This window comes from Pavona decussata, unplaced genomic scaffold (genome assembly GCF_977016875.1).
Source record: "Pavona decussata unplaced genomic scaffold, jaPavDecu1.1 SCAFFOLD_468, whole genome shotgun sequence".
NCBI classification, from domain to species: Eukaryota; Metazoa; Cnidaria; class Anthozoa; order Scleractinia; family Agariciidae; genus Pavona; species Pavona decussata.
The window spans coordinates 1,133,717-1,157,688 of record NW_028145806.1 but is presented as its reverse complement, the minus strand read 5'-3'; the positions used below and the strand labels follow the sequence as shown (position 1 = coordinate 1,157,688).

At 38.9% G+C, this 23,972-nt stretch overlaps 1 protein-coding gene across 1 annotated transcript in view; it reads right to left on the bottom strand.

The window, feature by feature from the left end:
• Positions 1–23,972, bottom strand: part of LOC146450362 (general transcription factor 3C polypeptide 1-like) — a 56,847-nt gene that overhangs the window by 1,443 nt on the left and 31,432 nt on the right. The window contains exons 16-39 of the mRNA XM_085100379.1: positions 23,543–23,851; positions 22,479–22,576; positions 21,831–21,924; positions 21,356–21,539; positions 20,330–20,555; positions 19,210–19,382; positions 17,745–17,858; positions 16,257–16,339; positions 13,563–13,661; positions 13,149–13,262; positions 12,715–12,797; positions 11,764–11,860; positions 11,155–11,253; positions 10,383–10,454; positions 9,757–9,813; positions 9,013–9,089; positions 8,017–8,266; positions 6,859–6,972; positions 5,362–6,399; positions 3,882–3,971; positions 3,545–3,622; positions 2,247–2,575; positions 1,587–1,716; positions 804–866 (exon numbers count right to left, since the gene is read on the bottom strand). Of these exons, the coding sequence (XP_084956505.1) occupies positions 804–866; positions 1,587–1,716; positions 2,247–2,575; positions 3,545–3,622; positions 3,882–3,971; positions 5,362–6,399; positions 6,859–6,972; positions 8,017–8,266; positions 9,013–9,089; positions 9,757–9,813; positions 10,383–10,454; positions 11,155–11,253; positions 11,764–11,860; positions 12,715–12,797; positions 13,149–13,262; positions 13,563–13,661; positions 16,257–16,339; positions 17,745–17,858; positions 19,210–19,382; positions 20,330–20,555; positions 21,356–21,539; positions 21,831–21,924; positions 22,479–22,576; positions 23,543–23,851 (4,071 nt within the window). The remainder of the gene's footprint in view (positions 1–803; positions 867–1,586; positions 1,717–2,246; positions 2,576–3,544; positions 3,623–3,881; positions 3,972–5,361; positions 6,400–6,858; positions 6,973–8,016; positions 8,267–9,012; positions 9,090–9,756; positions 9,814–10,382; positions 10,455–11,154; positions 11,254–11,763; positions 11,861–12,714; positions 12,798–13,148; positions 13,263–13,562; positions 13,662–16,256; positions 16,340–17,744; positions 17,859–19,209; positions 19,383–20,329; positions 20,556–21,355; positions 21,540–21,830; positions 21,925–22,478; positions 22,577–23,542; positions 23,852–23,972) is intronic.

Below are 23,972 nucleotides of genomic sequence, written 5' to 3'. Positions count from 1 at the left end.
ATAGCAGGACTCTTCCATGAACCATGGGGAATATCATGGCTTTTTGTCAGCAATTCAAACTTCGTTGCATGCACTGGGGATGTATCCATATATATCCTAGACACTGGAAACTAGCAAAAAAGATAAGGCCACATAGACTCCGTGGCCATGTTTTTCAGGGATCTTGTATGTGTATGTTTTTCAGCTACTTATTAGCCGCCCCTAATAGGAAGACTTGGAAGTCTACCCTATGTTTGAAACATCGTATAGTTAACATCTGGAACAATCTTAACAATTCTCTAAAACCATCAAAACCGATCTCTTATTTTAAATTTTACTTGAAAATGAATTAATTACTGACTTTCTGGACAGCAGTGATCTGTACTAATGATATTTATTTATCTATTTGTTTACCTTTTATTACCTTAGGCTTAACGTTTTAAATACAGTATTTTGTGTTGTCACCGAAAAGCCCCACCAGGGGAATGTCAATAAAGCTATTGTATTGTATGCTTTCCTTTAGACTTACTGATTGACTCACTCAGCTAAGGGCGCTTTCCATTTGTCAAAAGTGGCCGGTCAGTTCGTAAACGGAAAGTGCCAATTTGAAGGATAAGGTTTATGCTGGTCGTTCGAATTTCCTCAAAACAGGCCAAAGTGCCGCACCATTTTCGGCATGATTATGTTTCAAGACTTTGCAGGACCATCCCTTCACAGTGAAACATTTTGATTTAAGGACTGGCCGGTCCCTGGCAAATGGAAAGCACTCTGAGTTTGCTATACAGCAGCTTGTGACGAACCGTACTAAGAGTATACTGCATTACCTCGAGAATTTCGTGCAACGCCACTGGTCGCAGAGCTTCAAACACAAGTTTAGCAATCTGGCTCTGAAATGAAATTTAGGTATGTTAAATCACTGGAATATCGGTAATTTCAATTGAGCTCTAAAACAGTCGAAGTACGGGAAGTCTTCCCAACTGCATTTTCTTTGTCTTAGCACAAACTTCAAACTTTCCATTGAAACTGCTCTGGAGTAAAGTTCCAATCAAACAAAGTCAGCAACACGTTATGGAAAAAAGCAAAGGTTTATGAAAATATTTCCACATGGGGCATACTTCTGACATGTGGAATCTATACAAGGTGGGCAAATGAACTCAGACAAATAAGCAAGAGCGTACATACGTTGTTTCACCACAATGAATATGACCATGAGAATGCCCTTATATGGCACTAATATCACACGGTACAAGGCGCTTTACATACCAAATCTCCCCTACCGATCCACGATCAAATGCACAACTGTTAAGGATAGTCACAGTCAGGTCCGTTACGTCCTCAGGAGCTAATTTACATCCCGACTGGAGAAGGAACTATTCTTATCAGTGCAACATGTAGGTTTAACCCTTTGCAAATGTGATGACAAACGTTGCAACCTTGTCTTCCCAGTTTTTTTCCCGATACCCACAACCTCCCGCTTTGCAGTCTGGCGGCCAACCACCTGAAATCACCAGGCCCTACTATTACCACATCACCATTTTGTCATGAAATTAACACTCGCCTACTCTGGAGGGTGTTATAGCTCTCACGCCATTACGTTTCCTACTCACCTCAGAAAAGCCGGGATTGTTCAAAATCAACATCAGCACCATGTCTTTGAACATGCGCAGAAGCTGCTGGCTGGTGGTACCATCAATAGTGATCCACGGACGACAGACTGCTGAATAGCTCTCATAGTTACTGAAACACAAACAAATTAACTACATTTCAGTCTCACTGGTAATCAGGACTGAAACATAGGCGGTCTGAACTTGTCTGCTCTTAGAAGAACCACACGGCAGACGCACAAGGAACGTCTTATAATAAGCACACGCTTTTGATAGTAATTCGTAGCCACTACATTGGGCATTAAGGTCATGTTGATAGCGGTCATTATCCCTTGATCTACCATTAAAAGATATATATTCAATTGAGCCCGATTGTGAGAAACCGCGAACAGCAGTTTTGACTTGTTAGACCTGATCAGCGCGGCATAGCTAACACTCAAGCTGCAGGGTTCCCACTTGGTCATCTCACAATTTGTCTTAGAATTGGTCTGGGAACTAAAATGATGTGGCGCAGACTACACCGTCAGTGGATAAGATAAAAGCCGCTCGTTCTGGTAATACTGTGAAAGGCAAGTTTAATTGCACTTGGCATTTCTTAAGAATTACTGCTAAATCTTAGAAAACTGTTTTCCAGCGCCGGTCCTATATGTGCCTGTTTCATACCTAACTTTAGGTTTCTTCTGCTGTCTTCCTGATCCTTCCTTCTCATTAGACGAAGCGTCACCTTCTGGCTGTGGGGATAAACCTGTTTGACCAGCTTTTTCATTATTTTCCCGGTGAGTTGCATCTGCATCAAGTGACGATGAAGTACCATACTCATTGGTCGTTTGTGCGCTCGTCAAACCAGTTTGGCTAGCTTGATTTGTTGTGTCTTCCGTGATATCCGCCGTTTGTTCCAAACCATTGTTCGGTTCTTGTAAATCGTTACAGTCTCTTCCTTCTTGCTGGTTTGTAGTTTCTTTCACAGGCATTTCCTGGGAAGTGATCTTAGGCTAGAGAAGGAAAAAGTATTAAAAGGTACCTAAGTGTGAAAGACACCTTAACTCCCTGAGAAGAGATTTCTCGTTCTTATGCTAAACAAATGTCTAGACATAAATCTCCTTATCACAAATAAAAACAGTCGACATCTCAAAAGTTGGAGAAGTATTGCTTTACTAAACACAGAAATGGAAGAGACAAAAAGACCTTCATATTCAGTGTGTGTAAGGTTATTCACCACTAGGCTTCGCTCCTGCATGGGGCAACACCTTGTGCTATTACCTACTTAGTACCTGCATGTATCAATATAAACCTGACTTACTTCCTTATAGCTTCAATAACATGTTTTTTGTGACACGCCAAGTGCATTCCTATGGCACTAGAAGTTCGGAGCTTTTTTACGTACCACAATTCAGGACTAATATAAGAAAGTTGTCCATCAGTTTCCAAGGTCCTAATTTTTTTAAACTCTCTTAGTCTTGAAATTCGAAATGCAACAAGTACCGCTTCCTTTTGAGGTAAGCTGAAAGCATTCCTCTTATCATAGGTATTCATTTACATATTTATTTATTTATTTACCTCTGCTTTTCACTTTTATTTTCGCTTTGTTTTAGCCTAACTATGATTAATATGACTATGTAATATATTTTAAGATTTATTGTAGCTCTGCCATTGATCTTGGTCCCATGTGTAACTATGATAATACTTTGTTCTAATTACTTAACTGAGGGAGCGCATTCCTTATAAGCCGGCCGGCTTCCCTTTGGCTTCCTCGCCATTAGTTTTTAAATATTAGTTTTTCTTGCTTTTGTACAATTTATGGAAAAAACAATATACTGAAACTGAAACTGAAACTGAAACTACCTCTTTACTATACTTTACTTCAGACGGAAAAGAACATCTCTGTCGGTTGATGTTTGAAACGGTGGAATGAGTCAAGTAAAGGAATATTCTCGAGGGTAACAGCAAAACTAAAACCATACCTTGAGTAATGCAACACACCAGGGCTTGACAAAGCTAGCAGTAACAAGGCGCAGCTCACAAACACCAACCTTATACAGCTGAAATACAACAAACACTGCATTACCACTACATTCATAAAAATATGAAACAAAACATGAAACTAAAATAAGACATGAAAACAACGTGGGAATTACAATGATCGTAGATTGTTTAGTACAACGGCGTATAGCTTGTATCTAGTTAGCCACAAAGAGCACACAAACTGACATGTGGTCAGTTAGTCAGACAGATCAAACAAGAGGCAGACAGTGGTTGAACAGACAAGGGTCCGACAGCCCTACAGTCCCCTGTACTTACCAGTTTTGCCGCACACAGGTAGTTTACATGCTGTTCAAATGAACATTGTGTTGAAATTAACTCTCGTTTGTGGCTTTCACTGATTCTCTCCTATAACAGAATTAAACAAAGTCACCGATAACAACTTGTTGGTTAACGGAATAAGTGCTTCATTATGCTTTCGTCTGTTACTTCAATTAAAAAACTTAAAGAAATCAATCAATCAATCACCTGAGAAAACAAATCGATGAATACATAAGTAAATGAATAAACAACAACAACAACAACAACAACAGCAACAACAAAAAACCCAACAAAAATACAAGAAAACAATAACAACAACAAAAACACCAGTCGACTTTCAATTTCAGTGTAATTCAGTCAAATCAACGTTAAGGCAGACTTGCTCCAAGTGATCTATACTGGCAGGTTAGGTGGTCACCTTCAAAGAGCTCTAACTTAATGGGTACCATTCTTTACCACATATCGCTTTATCAAAGTTCTATTTTAAGTACATTTAAACCTCTATTAACCTCATTCAGTCTGGGAGGAAGGCACAGAATGCCTGAACAACAGACTACAATAACTTTTTGAGCTCGTTCATCTTAAAAATATAGCTCCTAGTCAGCATGAAGTTTGGCGTTGGTATGCGTGTTTGTGTGCGTCTGTCTGTCTGTGCAAACGTATTGCCGGTGTTATGTGGCACCAATCAGATTGAGCTTACTTTACGGAAAGTATTGAGCACCAATGAAAAATGCGCTTCTAACGTTGCACTGACAAAGCTGAAGGTCGAAGAATGTCAATGTTGTCGGCCATCTTGTAGTTAGCAGAAGATTGGGGAGCAAGTGCCTAACGCAGATTAGAGTCACGTTTTGAGCCTACGCAGTTGAAATTTTGTTAGAAATGGCAGACGTGAACTAATGCTGATCTTTGTTTGTTCAGAAGCCCGGTAACTGAGGAAAGTGTTTACTCACACAAAAGTAGACGTAATTTAACAAATGTGTTTTGTAATTCCAAATATCTTACAGTGGTACCTTACATAAGAAGATGTTTAATGCAGATTATCTTCGGACAAGTTGCAATATTTTCGAAAGTGCCTTGGTTCGTTATTTGAGAATTGATACAATGTTATTGGTTAGATGTTATTGGTTAGATGAAATACACACATGCGACACAAACGCAAGCACAAACGCAAGAGCAAGCGTAAGAGACGTTCACACGTCAAACGCAAACGCAAGCAGAACGAGATACGCACACCCATTTCAGTATCCCAAGATGGTGGCAATCTTGTTCCAAGAGTCCCCGTAACCCTAGACCAGCAGTCGGGAAACGAGGACTCTGGGAATGAGATTAAAGATGGTGGAGAAGGACACCATCTTGGTTTGAACGTAAACCGTAACGTAAATAGGGTTAAACGGGAATGAAATTGAGCAACCGGCCAATCAGTATTATATTGTATGGATGGATACCGCAGGGGTGTGAAGTTTTCGCTATAACCTACCTTCAACTGTGTCACAGGCACACCCAACTCCTCGCCTTCGGCAACAAGGCCGTGGATATCTCTTGCTAGGACACAATCCTCTTCATTAAAACACAACTCTCTTTTCCTCTGATCTAAGTAATCTTCTAATGATACCGCCGTGGAAACAATTACAGGACAGGTCACGGAATCCCCACAAAAGCTATCCAAAGATGAAGTCTTCGTGATCTCACTTGTAGTTTGACTCTGGAAAGAATCTTCACTTAAAGCAATTCTTTTCACACTTTTCTCTGCGATGCCTGCTTTCTCAGCTACAGGTTTTGTTACTGAGACTGGTTCACAACTTTGGACACTTTTGTCTTCAAGATCCTTACCACTTTGTATATTCCTATCACTGTTATCCCTTATTGTAAGGACATTTTTACAGGGGAACAGAGTCATGAAATCGTGGGTGTTAAACGCTCGGGCTGGAAGCTGCTTAATTTGACGAAATGGGTCCTTACCACCTCTGGCTAAAATCAGAGTTGTTCTTGATGAGCGAGATGAGCTGTTGTGCGAAAGAGATGCTACAGGCACTTTGCTGACAGACCGTGCTACCTCCACAGTCTCAATGCAGCTTGTTAAAAAGTTGCTACTTTCTTTCTCAGCAGTTAGATCGGAAGCACTTGTAAATTTAGTTACCACTGATGAAGGTAACTTCAAAGAATAAACTTCACGTTCTTCCAGCTTTTTCTCCTTTACCGTTGCTGAGGCAACACCAGGATTTCCTTTCCCCAGAGGTTTTGTTTTAGGTGTCACTGTCTTTCTAACTTCGACCTTCTCTGTAGGGACGTTCCCCCTTGTCGATGAAGGCGACTGAACAGCGTTGTTGTCATTTCTCTTAATTGATGCAGAAGGTGAGGGCAGTTGACTTCTCTCTGCACCTTTCTGAGGAGCTTTTTTCTTCATCGTTTGACCCTTATCTGGATGCCTCCCGTCAGTAGTTGCTGATAGAAAGTCACTCTTTTCCTTGGTTTTGTCAGCAGAGGTCACAGATGTTGACTGCACATCGGCATGGGCCTAAAGGAAACAAAATGTTCAGGAAAAAAAAAAAAACAAACAAATGACTTCTACAAAAGAGCTAGATAAACCTTAAGTTACAATAAACAATGTTTTGAGAGACAGAAAATACAAAAAAAAAAAAAAAATACACAAATGAGGAAAACGCATATCATGCGATTGTTAGCAGAACTCAAGTTCATGAGATAGGAGCAATTTTTGAACTTGACGCTGCGAAACAAACATGGGTTACAAAGTCTATGACAACCAAGGGTGTGCTAAGCCTGTCTTATTTCAGAACAAACCTGCACAGGCAACCTAAACTAGACCTAAAGTAAGAATTTAGATCCTTTAAAGCTCGAAATTTATCTTGAGTTTTGCGTGGGAGTCTACAGGTATCACAATTCAAATTTGAATCGCATTTAGCTTTCTATCCGCTCTTACTCTTAAGGGAAAAAAGTTTAATTCCGTTTGACTCACATTTGCAGCGTCCTGGGTTGGTTGCTGTTGTGTATCAATGTCTTCGGTTGGTTCTGGTAACTCTGATGGATTCATGTTTAATATTTCATCAGGAATGCTCACATCAACAGACACCTGAGTTTAAACCAAAGAACATTTTTATACAAAGAGCCAGTCACTGTTCGGCGTATTTATCAATGACGTATTTGACAAACCCATGCTGTACTCAATCAGAGTTCACAACAATTCAAAAACTCAATAATTGATAAGCTCGTTGAGCTATCAAATGGTCGATAATACATCACGTGCAGTGATTTTATATCGATAAATCTTCGCCTTATTAGTATGTGGTGTTTTATCAGCTGATAAAACACTCCTCATTAGTATGCTAATTTCCAACGTGCAAAAGCATAAACCACTCGGCTGCAGGTCGTGGTTTTAAACCCGATAATACACTCCCGCTCGTTTTTTAAACATTACATAACATACAGGACACCAAGTAGACTGGAGACTCATGTATAACCAAGTTAAATGGGATAACTATGGCCAGAAAATAACAAGTTTAATTACCAGTCATCAAAGGAAATGCTTATTTCCACTATTTGAGTGGGCAGTGCTTACATGTAAATCGTAATATTATGAGCTGGCGCAGTCACACCTTAGAAACGAAACACAACGTTGGTGTGCAAAAGAAAACAACTGCCAAACCTGTAAAATGTTTTATAGTAGGAAGCGGAAGAACAGCTTTATTGTGTATTGATTCTGCAGGTCGGTAGGTCAGTTTTTTTCCCAGAGTTCCCGCAGAAATTATCCTAGTTTATTGACGGTATAAAGCTATAAATTTTTCCTTTTCATTATAGCATTAAGTACAAAGTTTCCCGAATATTTTGAATTTTTTTCTGTTAATGCGTCTTTTTCGGAAAGATTTCCAGAGAAATGTTCAAGATTCCATTCAAATGCCGAAGATTCCATTCAAAGAGGAATTCGAATGTTCATTTAATTCTCGAAAATACTGGTCACGCGTGACGTAGGTTGACTGAAAAACAACAGCAACTGCTTTCTAATTCAGTGCTTTCAATCCACATGTTTGTTAGAATTCATAATTCATATTACAACTGTCGTCCATTCATCTCCATTGTCAGAGTACTTATCAGTGTTAACAGCTGCAAATTTCCTTACCTTGTTTGTTGCCAGAAGGGCCAAAATACAAGCCACATGGCCACCATGAATGCTTTTAGGTTTGACCTCTATGGTGCCTGGAGTGAGATTATCCGTTTGTTGACTTGCATTGCTGCTGCTACTGCTACTATCGCTTATGCTGGACTCCTGCAGTGTATGTTGCTCTCCTTTCACAAGCTGAGTCCAGAAATTTGCACAGTTTTTGCTCAATGTACCCACCTTCAAGCCTTGCATGAAAAGGCGATGGTATCTAAAGAAAGAAACACTTTATGACCATTATTGACCACGCAATGGTCTATTTCAAAAGCTACACTTTTTCGTTATAAAGGGCGCATTAAAATAACACACTTGTTTTAAAACATAGGATACCACAATTGATCTGATACATGTTTACTCTCTTAACAAATGACCCAATTAAAAAAGACCTTTTCCCCACCACCAGTAGCACAAACCACGAGCACTGCTCCACTCCTCCACCCCTACAATCTGGTTCATCTAATTCATGCTCCCTCCAAACAGCGGGGAAAAAATCAGAAAAACACAGAAAGTGCATCTCACTAAAGTTACTTTACTACTGTACATTAAATGACCAATGAAAGTGAAATAATTGAAATTCATGCATTTGAACTGCGGGATGAAAGAATGAACAAGCGAATGTCAATCGCAATTATGTTTGCAACTTAAAAGCCTAAAATTAGTTCAGGCTTGAACGAGATTCAAACCCATGACCTCGGCAATACCGGTGCAGGGCCACTAGCTTCATCTCATCACCTCTATGGGTAGGTATATTACGAATTCACAAAATGACCAGCTCTCAATTCGCTTATTAGCTCAGTTGGTAGAGCACGGCAGTTGCATCACAGAGGTCACGGGTTTGAATCCCATTTTTCACAACTGATTAAGCTGCGTACATAACTGCTTTGTTCATTCATTTATTCATAAATGATCACTTTACATTTAGAGCATATCTCCTGTATTAGACAGACGAATTCTTACACGTTGCTGAGCTGGTATGTCAGGGATGCAAAAGGCAAGGATCTGGTGAACTGTGCACAAGTATTCTCAATTGATTTCTGTGAATAAATAACAAAACTTCAATCAATCAATCAATCTGTCAATCAATCAATCAGTCCGTCCGTCCGTCAATCAATCAAACCGTTTAATTTTGACATGACAAACAACTTTAGCAGGTGTTTATACAATCAAGGCGCAACATGTCAAATCCCCTGAGCCAGAACCACGTAACCATGTCCCTCTTCAAAATGTACCTAACTTACAGGATTGGTGCATCAAAGAGTTTCACTTTTTATTCTAAAGAGTAAATAGGTAGTAGACAAAAGCACGCATTGCCTACCTATTTTCAAAAGTGTGATAATCAATTTTAATATCTAAAAGTATAATGTAAACTAACAAGACTTTACACACATTTAAAAATGCCCAAAGACAGAACAATAGAATTGACGATTTTTTTTTTAAAATGAACGCAAATAAACAGAATCACCTCAAGGAATACAACGATACCAAGAGCTATCTGTTGATGACAAGAGTAGGACAGAAAGACAAAACAGGCCGACTTCAATTCTGTTAATGGGTACTAGCAGATTGCCCGGACTAACTTAAAAACCTGGCAAGTGTTTAGCACTGTTTCATGGAAATGAATGATAGAACGAAGAGACAACTGTTTTTCCAGCACACAAGTGAATATACATCGCTGCATTAAAAGAGTGTCTATTTAGTTACCTTTCTATTGACTAGGTTTTTATTCTGCATTTCCTTGAATACCTCCTGAAGTTCCTTCTGAAGATTAAGCACCAGAAAGGCTTTTAGAAAATACAGGAGTAATCTACTACAAATTCTGCTAATTTATTTGCCCCTTTTACAAATATAGCAACACCTTTTCTTTTGGTGTTGTTCTAGACTGAACAACACCATCTCTCTTTTAATAGTTCCTTGGCCTACCATTAGATACCACAAACAGGAGGCAAACTTCCTAAGGAGGTTTTAAGTGGTCTGTTTATTCCGATCCCTTAGATGCCACTACAAACTGAGAAGTCGTAAGTTATGCCTGACTGCTGGTCGTACCAGCTTTTGGTTTCACTATTGGAATGAAATCTTCCTGTAATGAAATCTTCCTCAGAAACTGAATGAGACTGTGAGGATATTGAATCACAATATTTCTACGTTGAAAAAATTCTACTACCCTAGAGTCTCTCCAAACGCCCAACCGCTGGCCAAAGAGCCCGAGAACTCTGGGTACGAGATTGTACCAACTACTAGTATGAACATGTATCTACCAATCAGATAATTGAACAGTAGTTCAATTATCTGCTTGGTAGAACAAATAACAATTAATTGAACTATCTCACCGTTGTAAAGGAATTAAATATATGAAACACTCTGTAGGCATCATACAATTCTTGAGGTGTTGTGAAAGCCAACTGCAGAAAACAAATCGAATACTTTGGTTGTTATAAGTGCAAAGAGGGGTTAGGATTGGGACATACGTGACTTCCACGTGCATGACTTAGGTGCCAGCGTCACGCAAAAAAGGCAAAAGTCTTGTTGTTGTTGTGGTACACCTTAACGCCTGATTACTTTCATGGGAAAATTCGGGAACTCATGCAAAATTGAATGATAAATCTCTCTCAAGTAAAAGTTTCGTCGTATTCACGAAACATGTACAAAAACGGAACAAAAATAAAAAGTTTTCAGTAAAAATTCGCACATAAAGGCCCGTTTAAACGGTTTCAACAATTGCCCAACACTCGTTCAACAAAAGTTGAACGATTGTTGGCCAAATGTTGGATGAACGGAGTGTTCAAACGGTTTGAACGCCATTCCACATTTTCGAGAACTAAGAAAATGTTGAATCCATGTTGAATGAAGGTTTAAACCAATTTAAATTTGATTCAACACACTTTAAACAAGCTTTCAACATTTTTTAACGCTTTCAACAATGTTGAACGACCTGTTCAAACGCCCCCGACATTTGGTTCAACAACTGTGTTGAACGCATGCATGTTGAAGCAGATTTTGAAACTGTTTAAACGGGCCTTAACACATACAAAAACCCAGCAAGGTGTGAGGTAAATCATGCAAGCAAGTGAAACCTTAACACTAGTGAAGAGAGATTCCAACCTGAATTTGCTCTCGGATAGCTGCCTTGGTGATATCACTGACAGACTTGACAGCAGGACCCAGTGACAAAATGTTCTCATCTGACAAACCAATCTGAGACTATAACAGCAAGTAACACATTATAAAAAGCACATAAAGTAGTCACCACAACATCAATTGGGTTAGTACATCAGTAGGATACAATGGACAAGGAGACAAGGAGAACATAACATAATTCAAAGAAGAGAACTGAATGATCTAAATGCTCTGTACAGATTACTTATGATCTGGGTTTATATCATTTGTGTTGAAGGGAATCTATAAAAATAAACGCAACTGTTTGATAATAGCGGGACAAAGAGTTACTTGCATCATTGTGTGATCGCTGTATTAGTTCATGGGTAGATAGTAATATTGGTGAAAGCTGTTCTGAGTGCACTTCCTTTGCCAAAGGATGTAAACAATGTACAATAAAAATGATACATTCAACAGGATTACTGTAATATTTGTTTCTTATAATGCACTTAGCTGAATTAAGATTAGCAATGCAATTTTACAATACAAATTATCCAGCCTCTGTTAAATTTGTTTAATTTTCACTGTACCGCACAAAATATGTCATATACTCACATCTGAAGATACAAGAGCTTGAACTTTATATTTATCATGAAGTTCTTTCACTGAAGACACTAGTGGGAGATCTCCATCACATGATAAACTTGAAGAGCTGCAGTAGACAAGTAAAGCGCTACAATTATGGGAAATTCGTCCCTAATACAGAGGTATTTTGCGCGGTTTATGACTACGCAGGAAAAGCAGACCTTAATAAGGGCTATTGAAATCCAATCAAAGCGCTCTGTAAGCTAACACTACGCAAAAGTAGAAGTTCTTTATGTGGTTTATTTTTTCACTCACGTCATTTTTCGGATTTTTAGGGTTAGTTCCTTTGAAGGTTTTCATTTGCGTTTCACGTCTGCTGAAACGAGCAGTTCCGCTTGTCGAAGCCGAACTTTAGGAAAATATCTCTCCTGAAAAAGGAACGTCGTCCCTTAGTTTCGGTAAATGGAAGGATTTAGCAGACAACACCTCTTCTAACTGTTTTCTTTCTAGAATAAGTTATTCGCTGCGTTCATTTTTCGTTCTTTTTTTTTTTTGTCCCGTAATGGCAGCAGATGGTGAATGCACAGTAGGTAGTTGGCGACCAATTGAGCGAGTGAATTTCCCCCTCCCTCTCCCCCCCCCCTCCCCCCCCCAAAAAACCTGCGATAACTCGTTCATTTCGCATGCGCAGTTCACGAGCGAAAAGGAAAATGGGGGTTAGCTACGCAATCTTAAGGGGTAATTAAGCAACAATAGTACTAAAAAGCTCTAAAATACATTACAATTTCTGGCCTTTTTTTTCGAATTGAAGCGTCAGTAGCTCTTTGTGGTTATCCCCAATTTTCTTTTTGGATTTCAATTTCATTTGTTCATTAAAAATACCATAATCTTTTCATGAAGCCCTTCAATTGTAATTACTTTAGTTGCACGCGTAGAGACTACAATAGTTATTGGGAACTGATATGGACATGGCTTCGTCACCTGAACTTGCGCCTCAGTCTTTTAACAACTTCATTAAATGTTGCTTCAAATTCAGCATTCGGATCATCAAATCGTTGAAATGACTACAACAAAGTAAAATATTATTCAAAACAAACAAACCTTTATACAAATTATAAAATAAAATGATGATGATTAATTAAGAGAACACTAAAGACCAGCATGCATTTCCATGTCAGGTGATTAATACAAATTGTGGACTTCTTTTTCATAAAAATATTGTCTAGATGTAGAGACTGTAGACACGAAAACACTGCGTAGAAATTATGTCAGGAAATTACCTGTTTAAGGAGACCTTACTCTTAATTAACCTTGTCCCTCTGAAGATATTACTAGCCAGGCTGGATGAGAGCATTTCAACATCACAAGATTGTTAATCTCATGGTGAACAAACAAAAGAAACTACATTAACAAACCTCATCCTGCGCACATTCTGCAGAACAAATTTTCACAGTCATTTGTGACTGTGGGTTCTTCATCAACTTTAAAACCCTGCGCTTAATACTTGGGGCAGTTTTGTCAAAATTTGACTGAAAAAAAAAAAAAAAACAGATCAAAAGTTATATGAACAACCGTAATGAGTCGAACTTCGATAACTCTTCAATTAAATGATCTTGGTCCATTGTAAAATGTCAGTTTTTGTTTCGCTGGATGTTCCCTTGTCACGGTGAGTTGATCTGTAATTACAAGTGTAAAAGTGTAAATGTTAAATTAAATTCTCCCCTGCATGCGTGTGTACACACTTACTCCTGAGTGGGCTCATATCCCACTCATTTTCAGGTAATCTTGCTAGTAAAGTAGCAATTGACTCGAATAAAAGAGACACTAACCGCACAAGCTTTGCTCAAGATGTTTCTCATCCAGACATATGGCTGAATCTGAGTCATGTCATGCTTCATGACACCAAGAGCAATGCGGAACAGTAGCAACTGGAAGGCAAAAAACAAACAGTTTGTGTAGCAGTTACTATTAATATCGCATAATTTAATCATAAGGGTCAGTTATTAATAAGACATTTTAGACGGTGTTTAACAAAACCACGTTCTAAGCCATTTTCAATTTTGCCACAATGATATCTAAACATTGTCTACTGCCGACGGTAACAAGAAGGCTTGCATCCCAGACTAGAAAAATTTATTTATCTACTTAAAATAAACCACTTATAAACAAATTTGAAGGCCCACTTATTGTCTTAAAGGGAACCGCCATTCTCAAAACAAATTGACGGGTAAGCGTTGGAAATAGCGTCTAAATTCTAAATATTTGTCTTAAACGTAGAAATGACATTCAAAATTTCCTGGGGGCAGCCATTTTGAATTTTATGACGTGTAATGGTTGCCGCTATTGTTATTCAGCAGAATTTTTTTTTTGTAAAACAATTGAGCAACCTTATTACGTCATGAAATCCAAGATGGCGGCGCGCGGGAAATTTAAAAGCGAAAATAGCCGATAATCAGATCATGTTTTTCCGACACTGAAATATTATTTCTATGTTTTCCAATGAAATTTCAAAGAAAATTATATTTTCAATAATGTAACATTAACATGTTTCGAGAGTGGAGGTTTCCTTTAAGCCGGGGCCTAAGTTAGACTCTGGCCCAAACTGTCTATGTAAATGATAAGCTACGTCTGCACTCCAGATGCAAACTAGTGAGTTACTTGGGGCCAAGCCAAATACTTACTGAAGGATTCGAGGAAATAGATACTTAAAAAGACTTTAAGAGTGTTATTACTCAAAAACGAGCTCGGTGTCTCCCATTTTTTTTATTATAGAAATGTAATCAGCATTCGCTTTTTGAGCTATAACCACTTAAAGGTAAAATTAGGAGTATTAAACTCCTGCTATGGTTACCTATTATGTCGAGAAAAAGGCCATAACTTGTTCGCCAACGTTTAGACATTTGCTTAATAACAAAATTATTTTATCAACTGATAGAGTGGTAGAAGCGATCCGTGTAAGTGTACGTGCTGGAAAATGATGGAAACCTGTGCCAGCTAGCTTAAGTAGACATTTAAATTTCCGTCCCCAATTAGTTTACTACAATTGTAAACAAGATGTTATTGACACATAAATAAGGGTACAGTTGTTGTTGTTGTATTTCAGTTTTCAGTTTGTAGTCCCCCGTTAAACAGTATACGTCCAACTTCACACACATCTTTCACATTTTACACACTCTCCAAGAACATCATTCATGATAACAATAGTAGTTAGGCTCGTTTACCAGCAGCTGTTCAGGAAATAAGCCCAAGCTCTCCCGCTCTTCTCGGAGAGGAAAACTGGACCCGAGGAAGCAAAGAAATCGAGCCTATATTTAACCGGCTTGGTCAAAAACTATTCTAAGTGGAAATTTGGCCACAAAATCCAAATTGCTCCAGAAAAAAAGTTCAGAATTGGCATACAGATTGACTATCAATTGTAAGAATCACACTCCTGTATAAAAGCTTTTCCATTTTAAGGCTTAAATTTCAAGTTAACAGCTCTTGACTATTGCATAGATAAAATACACAAGTAAACCACAGTCTCTTGCAGTAAATGGGAGTAAGGTTATTGGGATCACCCTGGGGTGTAAGTGAATGTATAAGGCGTGGCAGCAACACAACTGTAAATGACAGTGACACACCTCACTAAACAACTACATTGAGGCTAGCAGCGACACACCCTGGAGATTACAGGATGCAATAATGGATGAATGAGTGTAGCGCATGCCACCTGTGAAAGAGTGTATAACAGCTGGAACCCACCCAGCCTGCTACGTGCAATGCAAAGGGACAGGTGTGCACCCAAACCAGCAGCTCAGCTTCAATACAAAATAGGGGTAGGGTGAGGTAGAAAGCAAGTTAGAATTAACGTGAAGTAAGCTGCATCAAGACAGAACGTAACGTGTGCATGCAATGGGATCAACAAAGGAGCACATAGGGGAGCAGGAATGGCGCAGTGGTGAGAGTACTCGCCTCCCACCAATGTGGCTCGAGTTCGATTCTCGTACTCGGAGTCATATGTGGGTTGAGTTTGTTGTTGGTTCTCGTATTTGCTCCGAGAGTTTTCTCTGGGTTCTCCAGTTTTCCTCCCTCTACAAAAACCAACATTTCCAAATTCCAATTCGACCTGGAAACAGTGGAGAGAACAGCCAGTCCCGGTTATTTCTATTTTTATTTATTACATTACTCGAGTATAGCTGATAAGGCATAACTAAGTATCAATTAGGGAACAACAACAATGCAGTCACAAAGGCTACAAACCACATAAGGTACGCAGTTCGTGTTGTTGTGTTAGATATAAAGAAGGTCTTCATAACAAAGCAGTGTAACTTAAGTTCTTCATTGTGATCAAAGCAGGATATTTGGATTAACCACTGCTGATATGGACAGCAACGTTCCGATAGAGATGTGAAAGCAACGAATTACATTATGACTTAATTGTGCTGCCATTAATTTAATCAGGAAAAGGTCATAGGCTAACAATACAATTGTCCGAATTTAAGCATAACAACATAAAAACGAGATAACATTTCGATAAAACTCACCCAACTGTCCTCTTCAGCTGAAAATGATATCCTTTCATTTGCCTTCCTGGCTAAAATATTTCTGTCCTCATCATCAACTGCAGCTATAAACAAAATTAAACAAATGCCACAACATTAGTAAGAAAACATATTATAATATAACTAATTAAATGAGACTCAGATAAATAGCACCCATATTTGCTTTCCAAAAGGTCATGGTCTTCACCGCTGTGTGTTTTCTGTTTGGCTTCAAGGAACTCTAACAGTTATTAATCCACAAAACAGCAAAGACGTTTGGGTGGCTTGATTACAATGCAACGGCGATAATTTATCCCTCCCAGTGTCTAATCTACTGATCTACTGATTCTCTGAGGCATTCATCACAACAGACTCTAAACTTTCAGTTGCATGTTTACTAATCCTGGCCATCGAAAGTAATTATTACCACATTTCGTGAGCAAGCATCATGTTGACCTAGCCTCCCACGCAGTCGTGGGGAGGAGGTAATTCGAGTCCCCTAAAAACGACTGCGTGGGAGGCTACATGTTGACCAAGCCGAGCAAAAAACGTTCAAGCAAACTTTCAGACTACTACTACACACACAATTGTGATCCTCTAAATTAGAGTATAATTATTTATAATACGAAAGAATTTAACCAACAATATTTTCAAAACTAATGTTACTTTATTCCAGAAGAATTTCTCACCCCCCAAATGACAGCAGGTCAGTTGCTTTACTACGATTTGTGATGGATTACTCGCCACTACTGGATTCAGTTCTATCCGCGACGTGTTTGGACAAATATTTCCTTTCGCTTTACATAACAACAAAGTTCTAGCTTTTTAACCTGGTTGAGGTCACTTGCAACGGTCTTTGTCCAATATTTCATCGGACAGTTTTGCTTTCCTGCGTATGTTTATCCGCTACTCGCCAAAAACGTCATTCGTGCGTCATTCGTACTTTAATCACTCCGCTACATCAATCAAAACGCGAGTTTTACACTGTTTATTTTATAAAATATGATAGTAATGTTGATATAATTATTGTTTTACGATTGTTAAAATAGACTCCCCTTTCAAATCTGATACATTACAACTCATTCCCATGAGACTGAGAGTATAATTCTCAAGTTGGACCAAAGGCTTGATTAACGACAACATAACAATTCCCCATTCCAGCAACTACGTGGAGACTGGTACGAGTGAAGGATCATGGGATCGTTTGGGTAGACGGATGGAAATAAAGCCGACGAACATGTGACATTTCTCGGCAGTCAGTCCAAAAGGAAATACTCTTTCAGATGAAAACTATTTATAAAGAGCTATGCTACCCCCAAGAAAAATGTCGGAAAATGCACTTATTCGTCGGCACGATAACCATCCGTCAACTCAAACGATTCAACAATCCTTTACTCTCATTTCATGGAGTGGGGAATACTAGTGTACCAATGAATGCAAAGGATGAACTTCTTGTAAATACGTTGTACCAAATGATAGAGCAGTACATACTCAGGTGTCCAGTTTTACATGAATGTGCTTGGCTGCTCTTTTTCTCTTTTGTATTCTTAGATTTTTCAGTGGTGTCAGTTCGGGCCTTTTTAACTCCTTTAGATCCTTGTAAATCTGTAATTAAATACACAAAATACTTAACAACTAGTCAACATTTAGCCATTAGCACAGAGGCCGGTTAGCATGTAATACACTTAGCTGTGTATTTAGTATTTGAACAAAATGCTACAGGTTTATATCAGTTTTGTTGAAAAAGCAAGCAACCTACACAAAGAAATATAGTACACTTGACTGACTTTTTTGTTCATGACCACAAACTTAATACTTTGTTTGAGTTATAGTAAAAGGGGTGTTGTAAAGTTGAAAGGACTCTTTTGATCATGTCTTTGACAGGGGGCACTTAAATAACATTCCGGTATTCAAAGGAGGGGAGTTCTAATCACAAAACAGGCACTTAATGGAATGACGGCAAAAAATCAAGTCTTACATGTTTGTAAAACAAAATTTATATTCAAACTCAGGGTGTTGAAAACGGAAGAGCAAAAAGATCAGAAAAACGTGAAATGAAATGTTTGGATCAGCTGAAGTGCATCTGGTCGAGGAATAAATTTAGAAGTTGAGAAAGCCAAGATGGTGTCGTAAAATTCTTAAGCCCCGTTCAGACAAGGTTCCCGTTCCCGGTTCTCGAGCACTGGCACTAGTCTGAACAGAACTTTTTGTCGGTGCCCGAGCAATAACCTGGGCACCCTTCCCGGGCACTGCCTCCAAGGGTAGTACTCGGGCACCGTTCCTGGGCAAGAGCACTGGTGTGAACAGGATTTTGTCAGTTCCCACGTTTTTTCCTCATGACTCCTTACGATACAGTAAACAAAATGGCGGGCGCTAAACTGACGAACGAGAACATGATTTCTCCTTGGGTACCAAGGAGTCTGAAAAATGTCTTTTTAGTGCTCGGGCACAAAGCTTTGGCACGGGCACCTAGTCTGAACAGGGCCCTAGATGGTCTTATTACCTTCTTGCCTTCTAGAAGTTCTATGCAACCTTTCCTACTGGTTTCATTATTATATTATTTCATTACTGTCATTATTTCACTGTCAACATCCAATCTGGGCAACTGTTGGTCCTTGCTGCCTCTTTTTAAGACATGTTAAAAGAAAAATGTTCTAAATACAGTCTGTAACTCAGAAATACCTTAGCATTATTTTAAAATCCACTTCATTAATCTCACCACACTTAACCCATTGCTAACTTGAGTGTTTTCGTAAAACTCAAATCAATAGGCCATTTCCGAGTTGCTGTGAACCTCGTTACGAAAGCGAGGCTAAGTGCAAAGCTTTTGCTGGCATATATGTTCATAATTTTCGTAATAAAAACGTTGCACTTAGCCTCGCTCTTACAATGAGGTTCAAAGCAACTCGGAAATGGCCTATTAAAAAAAAAATATTATACAGTGCATGTGACAAACCTTCTGCTTTTCGTTTACGCTTCTGTCTTTGCTCTCTTCCTTTCTTGGCCAGCTTTTTCGTCTCCGCTCTTCCTAAAGTCAAAAACCTTTTTTCACCATTTTGTGGGAGCTGGCCACTACCAGCACTCTCAGCATCTGCCTCGGCCACCTTGAATGTTGTTGTTGGTTGCTTCCTGTACAAGAAGAAGGTAAGGTTTTAAATCTACAGTATACATTAATCTTCGATTACTAAGGGCCACGAGTGGGAATGAAGTGCCGAACTTTCTACGTCTGAATCAGTTCAGGAAACAGATGAATGAATTGATGATGATGAATGGGAGTAATTTGGATCTAACTGCCTTGCATGCTTCTCAACTAAGCAAACAGAAAGTCCACAAGTTAGAACAACCACCATGATTTTAGTATTTGGAACACTTGGCATCAAGATAGAATTACAGATTCAACATTTGATTTCCTATTACAATGTTGTGCATCTTAAAAACTCTTAAAAAATATGTGTGCACATACGGAAAGCTAGTAAAGCTAATCGCATCAGTGTATTTCAAATTGAACACAGGAATGATACGCTGTCAGCTTATCTAAGATGGAAAATGAAAGAGGGTTTGCTGATTTTTCCTGTTTGGTTGACTTCGACAGCAACAGTACAAAATAATACAATTCTCAAATTCTAGAATGAATTTATAATTTTTCGCTATGACCCAAGCCTGTTTAATTTAATTCGCTGTTTATGAACCATTCGGAAGGGAATAGGTAACTCGGACGGTAATTTTTTCATATGATTGCGTTATTTCGCATGCAAATAACTGTACACACATCAACCGTGGAATAAATCGTACGGGTCAACGCTAAATTCAATATCGACAATATCAGTACAATCCGCTAGCATTTTCTGTGAATTTTGGTCATTAGTCATTTTGCTTGGACTAATTATAGAATGTGATTTCTGAAGTACATGTGAGTGGGATTTTTAAGGCCATAAAGTTGATAAGAAAGAGAAAAAAGCACTTAGATTCATGCACATGCGCTGAAATGTGAACCCCTCCCTATAATCAGCCAACGCAATGTTGGCAGTGCCGATATTTGGGAGTGAAAAGAGCGAATGGCGTAGAACCAAACTGACCGTTTGCTCTGAACACCTCCCATGTAGGATTTTGTAAGCCACAGGGTCCAGTTCCGCTGTAAGTGACTAAACAAGCTCCTGTCAAGTCCTCCAGCTCCAAGGTTGTCTCCTGGTGGCAGTTCAACCCTGCCTTCATCTACCTCTTCCTTTGCAAAGTGTGCGAGTCTTCTGTCTTTCAATGAGAATTGCATCTTGTCCACACTTTCCTCCTGATTACGAACTAGCCCTGGAATAAAAAAGAAAGAAAATAATTGCACACCTCTTATTAAGGGGAGATACTAGATGATTACCATTTTCTCCCAACCTTGTCGGTTGACTTTTCAGGCAAAAAATTGGACATCATGGTTACATGTATATCATTATGGAGTGGCGACAACTTATTGAATCTCTTGGTAGGTTTCAAATCATTTTTTATGTGTTGGTGTAAGGTACCTTGCCATGATATAAAGGTATAAAGCTATGAATTTTTCTTTTCATTACAGCATTAAGCACAAATGTTTCCCGAATATATATATATTTTTTTTCAGTTAATTTTAGGAAAGATTTCCAGAAATGTTCAAGATTCCATTGAAATACCGGATATTACAAAGAGGAATTCGAATGTTCATTTCATTCCCGGAAGTACTGGTCATGCGTGACGCAGGTTGACTGTTAAGATCCGTTTAAACGGTTTCAACATTTGCCCAACATTCGGTCAACAAAAGTTGAACGGATGTTGGGCAAATGTTGGATCAACAGTGTCCAAACGGTTTGAACGCCGTTCAACATTTTTTAGAACAAAAGAAATGTTGAAGCGATGTTGAATGAAAGTTTGAACCAATTTAAATTTGATTCAACACACTTTCAACAAGCTTTCAACAATGTTGAATGACCTGTTCAAACGCCCCTGACATTTGGTTCAACATAGTGTTGGACGCATGTTGAAGCAAGTGTTGAGACCGTTTAAGTGGGACTAACTCTCATTCTGACGGTGCCTTTGCAAGAAATAAAAATTAATGCTTCTATAATCAAATACACTCCTCTTACCCAGTGGGGTATTGAGACAGACACAGCTCAGGTCCCTCCAATAACTCCTGACAGCTGACAAACTGGTAAACAAGTGAGTGCGCAGTTGAAATGGCTTGTCTAACGGTGGGCAAACAGTGCGATAGCCGGGAAGAGAGCTTGTGGTGTCCAACAATTTAACACCTTTGTGCAAAAACATCTTGACCTATATAATAATTAACAACAAAACACAGTCAGAAATTCAACAGAGAATTACAAAGCCCTTGAAAAAGGACAACAATTGTGTCAAATAGCAGAACTGATCACGTGTACACTGCCCAACACCCCCTACCCCGACCGAAATTTCTGCGTGTAAACCAAACGAAAAGTTGTTTCGCCTTCGAAAATCTTCCTAGTGCTAGGATCTTCTTCCCTCCATGTAAACAGTCCCTTAACACAACTCAACACAACCGTGGTTACAGAGTTTCTTTGCAGGAAAATCAGTGAGGACACGTACATCTAGGAAGATATGTGGAAATGGAAGAGAGGGTGTGATCAAGCCCATGTGAGCCATGTTGCAGAGTAAATCCATCGGAGCTGCCTTGACTCTCCTGCAAAAGATCAGCACAAAATTACCACTAAATTGTCAAAGCACATTACATATATGCCACATTATTACACCAAAATAAAATTAGCAACTAGTAATAATCACGGATTAGTAAAGTGCGTTCCATCTCGAGGCACCCAGACCAAAGGTAGTCAACCCGCGGGACTTCACGTAGCCAGCGGGATTCAAAGTCCTCGCATGAAATCGAGGCGAGTGGTCAGCCAGTCCAAGATGGCGCCCAAACCCTGAGCTGATCGCACAGCTTCCAGAAAGAAGCGACATGAATAGTATGCGTTCCCCATACGTCGAACGCAATGACCAGGAAAGAATAAGTTCAAAAAGGATAAATTTGCCAACAGTAACTTTAGGTAGAATCAAAGCATAAACGGAAAAGAAAATCATTCTGCCAAAAAATGGTCGTGTAGATAATTGCGAAAATCTCTTCTCCTAAAAGAATATATAAATAAATAATGAAAAAAACTATTCTAGTTTAATCTAGTCAGTGTGGCTCTGTAGCTGGCTGCACTTCTACATTTACAACACAAATTTGAACCTTACCGACATTCTTTGACTCTTCTTCTAAGCAGATTGGGAAGATCACCAACAAGAGTGTTCTTTTTCACAGGATCAGATGCGTACTCATCAAAACCTTCAATCTAAAAAAAAAAGAAAAAGATGAATACAGTCGACTTCCTTCAATTTTCCTTTCCCTTGAGGTCATTTTCTATATAATTTTACCCTTGATAACTCGAACCATGTTTGTCAAGCCATGACAGGTCAAACAGACAGTACCGCAGTCCAAATCATTGAATTTATTTTAAAGCAGCCTTTTATTTATTTATTTTTTTGTTTGCATTAACAAAACGTATCAGGCAAGAACCTAGTCTTTTCCCAAAACATTGAATGTTTTGAATGTTTCCTGCTGCTTTGCTTTGCTTTGGTTTACGTTACGTTACCTTCTTATTAACAATTTGGAAATATTGTTCCATTTTCACTCGACTTCTCTATAATTAAATTTGATTCTAATGTTACAATGTATGAATAGAAATACTCGCTAAACACCGTTTTTCTTTATTCCGGTCATTTGTTCACTCCCGATAACTCGAACCTTTTTCAATTTCCTTTGAAGTTTCGAGTTATCGGGAGCTAACTGTACAAAAAAGTATGATTGTCACACGCACACCTTAGGCCCGGTTCAGACGCCGTACTTCACATGAGCCGAAACGAATTCGAATTTAGACCGACCCAAATTATTAATCCCGGCTGAATTGATTCAGACGCCGAACTTAATTCAACCGAAATTAATACACTGAAACATATTATGACTGAAGAAAATTGTAGATTTGTAATAATTTCTGCATTTAATTCGGCTAATGGGAAGTACGGCGTTTGAATCAAAGCCGGTCCACAGCCGTTATTCCCGGCTGAACCAGGCGGGAAAATGGCTGAGCCGATCCGAATTCGATCGGCCGTTCTGAATTGATTCAGACGCCGTACTTCACATGAACTTAATTCATTGAATTCCATTCGGCTCATGTGAACTACGGCGTCTGAACCGGGCCGTTGTTTTCATTAACGCTGTAAACTTTACTTGACAAATAGACTACAATTTATGTTTTTACCCTCTCTGTCATGTCTATTGTCTGGCAAAGTATACTCAAGGGCATCACCATTAAAACATCAGAAAAACGAAACCAGCCAGAACGAGGCTGTCCATTTTCATCACAAACTTTTTCCAAGGGCTTGAGGTGCTTCATCCATTCATTATTTTGATCAAAACTTTCTTTCAATTCTGTGTTCATTTGACTGTCATCAGCAGCTCCTGAAGTCTTCTGTTGGGATATATCACCATATAGAAGCATCCATAACAGTTCATGCATAGCTTGTACTCGGTAAAATCTCGGAAGGATTGCATACTTGTGAGATGGAACCTGGAAACGATCATTAATAAATATTATTGTGCAAATTTGTTGCAAATCAAACTAGATCAAGTAAAGCAACAATGCCACGAACATATCAACATAGTGTGAAGTGCTACCCTCAAGGGGCGCT